The sequence below is a fragment of the Poecilia latipinna genome, unplaced genomic scaffold (genome assembly GCF_001443285.1).
Source record: "Poecilia latipinna isolate Pla-1442-1.1 unplaced genomic scaffold, P_latipinna-1.0 Scaffold4311, whole genome shotgun sequence".
NCBI classification, from domain to species: Eukaryota; Metazoa; Chordata; class Actinopteri; order Cyprinodontiformes; family Poeciliidae; genus Poecilia; species Poecilia latipinna.
Window position 1 is genome coordinate 19622 of NW_015116927.1, and position 5062 is coordinate 24683.

Consider the following 5062-nt stretch of genomic DNA (forward strand, 5'->3'; position numbering starts at 1 on the left):
ACTCTCCTGTTTTCCCTCGTCAGACTTTGAGCAGCCGATCCCTGATGACCGTTACCATGGCATCTACTTTGCAATGCTGCTGGCTGGAGTGGGTTTCCTGCTGCCGTACAACAGCTTCATCACCGACGTCGACTACCTGCATCACAAGTTTCAGGGTATTAATGTGCATGAGGCGATGCATGCAAATGCACAAACGAGCCCTCTGCACCCTCAGGAGCTCCACCTTTCTGGTGTGTTTCAGGAACATCCATAGTGTTTGACATGAGTCTGACGTACATAGTGGTCGCTCTGCTGGCTGTGATCCTCAACAATGTGCTGGTGGAGAGGCTCAGCATGCACACCAGGATTACTGTGGGTGAGTCCAGACTTTATCCAGGACTGAAGAACTTATCATAAGTGTTTCATATCAATTGATGTCAATAATTATTAGTTCGTTTTTTGTTTTAAATAATCTGAAATGCTGCCAAAATGGTGACCTTTTCTGTTTTTATCCACAATTTTCACTCTGCACTGTTGTTGTTTATTTTTAATTAGTTATGAGACACTGTGGAGAAACATGAAACTGCTGCTGCGCAAATTACTCAAGCAGGTCATTGCTAGGTAACCATAGAGTGAATGGGTTGCTAGGTAACCAAAGAGCCAGTGGGTTAGTTGACGCCACCAACCTTGCTTAGCTCGCTGCGCCGTTTAGGTTGAACGGCTCAAGTCTTTCCTCTGCCTACGTCTCCCAGAATGCTGTGCAGTTCTTGATCAGAGTTCAGTGAATATGCTACATGCTGAATATTGAATATTCCATTGATACTGATCGTGTGTCTATTGCGATATGTGTTGTTATTGAATTATTGTGCAGCCCCAGCTTTAACTGAGAGTAGCTATAAAAAGATAATAACGTGTGCCATCTTTCAAAGCATTTAAAATCTTAACTAGCATAGTGCTTTCTCAAGTACAGCTCCCTTAAAATTTTTTTAAAATTATGCTAAATTAATCATTGAAATGTCTTTAAAACAACTCCATATCTATGATGTGCGTAGGTTCAATTTATCACTGTGATTTTGGAGATAAGTACATAAACGTAAAGGCTCCTCAGTAGCAGAAATGAAAGGAAAACCATCCTTGTAGCAGGAATAAAAAAAGTATAGTTTTTTAAAAAATATCTCTGAGGAGGATTTTGGTCTCTCTGCTGTTTTTCACTGCGTGAGCGCGAGCGTTCACCGCTGCACTCTGTACCTTAAAATAGCTCTGCCTGCACCCTTGAGGGAATAACTTTTGAAATGTTTCGTCTGCTCAGGAGCTTTTCTGTGTGGTTTATAAATTCGTAGCTCTGAGATTAAACTGCGAAGGCGATGATGTTCTTCAAGACGGCCTTGTCATATATTTAAACGTGTATATCTACACACCATAGACCAGATGAGTTTAAATCATCGCTGTAACTCTGCAGGTTACATCTTAGCATTGGGGCCGCTCATCTTTGTCAGCTTGTTTGACGTCTGGTTGGAAAAATTCACCACCAAGCAGGCTTACGTCATCAACCTGTTGTCAGTGGGAGTGGTGGCCTTCGGATGCACAGGTAGGTTATCTCTACCATTAAACAGCTTGATCAATTTACCTAACTGGACAGCACAAATTTAGTGCAATTTCACTGAGACAAATGTAAGGATGAATGAAAATGTAATAAACAGCAAGTATTTCCGACGAAGGCACTAAAAAGAGCAAGACACAAGGAAGCAAATAAAAAGAGCAAACGAGAGAATCCGACGAGGATGTTACACTTCCCTCAGTGTAACATAAACACTGAGGGAAGCAAAGACAAACACAATACAGTTCTGGTAGTTAACAGACGAAATCCAAGAGGATGGGAGAGCAGAAAGCAAGACTGACAGAGAGAAACAGATTCTGGAAGTAAAACAACCATATTTAGATCAAGTTTAAGTTTAAATAAATAATCAAGTCTGTTCAATCGTATACACAAGCTTAAATCTGTGTATGCAATTAATTGTAGGTACATCACAGTTCAGTCAAGGTCAGTTTGTCCTTCTTGCTCATAAAACGTGTACAGTTTAAGGAAGCCCAGCCAACTGTATTAAAATTGTGCAACACCATCCTACTGAGCATGCATGTGACCACAGTGGAAAGTAACAACTCCTTTTTAACAAGCAGGAAGAGAAGATGGCTCAGAGTTAACAAGCACCGGTCGCAATCGACTCAGGGCTTAAGAAAAGAGCAGACGCACAACAACAAAAAGAAAAGTGAAACAGGAAGGACTATTTGTGTTGAAGAAACATGATGTTTTAATTAGGGGTGCACCGATTTATCAGTCAGACGATTTATCGGTGCCGATTTCCTTAATTTTGGGAGATCGGTGATCAGCCGATTTTTACATGTGAAGCCGATCTTATGCACCGATGTTATCAACCTCGGCAAAGGTCTAAAAATCAACCACTGTGCTTTTCTTTTCTCGTGTGAGAGGTTTGACTGACAAGCCGGCCGACCAGTTCATGTCTGCGCATCTACAGTTAACAGTAGTCACCCTACTGTTGAAAAGTCAGCAACTTTCTTAATATATTGAGCAACATTTCAGACAAAATAATCGGCATCGGCCAAAATCGGAATCGGTAAGTTAGGCTTTTTAAAAGATTGGTGATCAGCGATCGGCCAGAAAACTGCAATTGGTGCAGCCCGCTGGTTTTAATGGCTGCAACAGCTCTTTAGTGGCTTCATCTACGAGAGAAACACAAGAAGATAGATAAGCTCTGAAACAAACAGTAGTTCAATCTATGCAATTAAAGATTGCCCAGATTGTTCACAAAGAGAGAAAACATGAAGTTATTAACAGCTAAACTCGGACATGTAAGGCCAGGTCTACCATCTATGATGAGAAATAACAAAGAGAGAACAAGAAGCTAATTTCAGAATTAAACACATATAGAGCATAATTGGAGAGTAGTAGGAAAAAGCAGCAGAGTGAGGGAAAGTGTTCAGTATGAGTTCCAGCAGCCTAAATCTATAGAAACATAATAAGATAGGTAGTTGCAGCTGATGAGCTTCATAAAAAAGGTAAAGCTTTAGCCTAAAATAGGCAGGAGTTAGTTCCAGCATGACACCTGAATTATCTGCCTCCCGTTCTACGTTTAGAAACTAATAGCCAGCAGTAAACCTGGTGGAGTCTGAGAGCTAAGAACTGTGTTAGGAACCATCTCTGATTTAAGATGGAGCTTGATCAGTAAGATGCAAAACAAATAATTTTAAATACTATTCTGAATTTAACAAAGAGCCAAGGAAGAGAAGCTAAAACTGAAAAAATATAATTAAACTTTTGTCAGAGGGCTCCCTGAAATAACTACAGTTTTTTGGGCTTCCCACAAAGACAGATATGATCGAACAGCCTTGAGGTAACTGAGGCTTTGACAAGGCTTTATTCATCTCCCTTGGAAAAGTTATTTCAAATTTTGGTTGAAAAAAAAAATCGATTTTAATAACTTAGGTGATTTCTTGTTATCGGATGTAAGTAAAAGAGGCTTTTTGCTCTATAAAATAAATTTTCATGCAAATAATGAAATTTTTTTGTTTTTAAGGCATTTATAAAGTTCATAACTTTAGACAAACTTTCACTCTTTTTAATAGATTTTTATTACCTGTCAGCTGTAATAGAAACAGCTGTTATTAAGTAATCACACTGCGCTAACAGATGTCTAAAGTTGGTCAGAATGTAATTAAATATGGATATCTATGTTGGAGGATGATGAAGATGAGTTCTGCCAGATGGATCTTTGGTACAATCAACACAAAACTAGAAGGACAAGTTTAGATTTTGTTGTCTTTCTGACTCTAATATGGTCTGTTTTATTGACCTGGTCACAGTCTAGTTCCTGGAAATATTCTCTAAAGTTGCCTACAGAGGTCCAGGAACAAGACTGTCTCCATAAATCGTGTTGTCGCAGCATTCGGTCTCCGTTTGCACTCATAACCACTTCCCTCTCGCTCTCCCAGTGCAGCAGTCCAGTTTCTATGGTTACATGGGGATGCTGCCCAAGAGGTACACTCAAGGGGTGATGACCGGGGAAAGTAAGTATGCTCACAAAGAAACGTAATGTTTCCACACACTTACGTTCTCTGACAGTGGCCGAACGTTTCAGGCACGGCCGGAGTGATCATCTCGCTGTCCCGGATCTTCACCAAGCTGCTGATCCCTGACGAGAAGAAGAACACGCTGATCTTCTTCCTCATCTCCATCAGCATGGAGATGCTGTGCTTTCTGCTGCACCTCGTCGTCCGACGCTCGCGCTTCGTCCGCTACTACACCGGCCACGCCCAGGGCAAAGGTCAAGTCAAATGTCACGACCCACGGGACGCTGGGACTGGATACAGGGTCCATCACGATGTCACCGCAGAGGAAGTGATATTTGTATGTTTTTCCCCGACAACGGCGCCGTAAAAATGTTTTGATTTAACTTAAACTTTTGCTGCATTTCATCCGCTAATTTGAATTTAATTAGGAATTGTTTGTTTTAGATACATCAACACGTAACAGGAAGGAAAATAATGAAAGGCTTTGACAAAATTTTGTTCAAATATTGATTTGAGCTGAGTGTTACATATTCTCACTCAGCCATTACTTTGTTTTCTCGCCTTTCACTCCAGTTAAAACAACAAATCCTCTGGGGATGTTTGAATGTCTAGAGCTGAATTTCTTTTCTTCTTTTCCTCAAACAAAGCACAAACTCAGCCAGATTGGCTGAAGATGGTCTGTAGACATACATTTTCATGTCCTGTTGAAGATTCTCAACTGGATTTAGATCAGGACTTTGACTGGTCCGTTCTGACACATGATTATGCTTCGACCTAAATTATCCCGTTGTAGCTCTGGCTGCTGGAAGGTGACGCTGCGCCCCGACCTGAAGCTTTCCACAGGTTTTACATATCATTTTGCATGCAGGTCATAAAGTTGCACTTTGGTCTCATCTTACCAGAGAACCTTCAGAAGCATGTTTGTTGTTTGCTTCACATTTCTTCCTTTGAGCAATGGCTTTCACCCTGACTCTCTGAGTAGTTAAGCTGTGCGTCG

At 40.8% G+C, this 5062-nt stretch overlaps 1 protein-coding gene across 1 annotated transcript in view; it reads left to right on the forward strand.

Moving 5' to 3' along the window:
• LOC106942481 (equilibrative nucleoside transporter 4-like) overlaps positions 1–4465 on the forward strand; it is an 18250-nt gene extending 13785 nt beyond the window's left edge. Inside the window, exons 3-7 of the mRNA XM_015025762.1 lie at positions 24–155; positions 242–355; positions 1439–1567; positions 3988–4062; positions 4134–4465. Of these exons, the coding sequence (XP_014881248.1) occupies positions 24–155; positions 242–355; positions 1439–1567; positions 3988–4062; positions 4134–4432 (749 nt within the window). The 3' untranslated portion in view covers positions 4433–4465. The remainder of the gene's footprint in view (positions 1–23; positions 156–241; positions 356–1438; positions 1568–3987; positions 4063–4133) is intronic.
• The last annotated feature ends 597 nt before the right edge of the window (positions 4466–5062 follow it).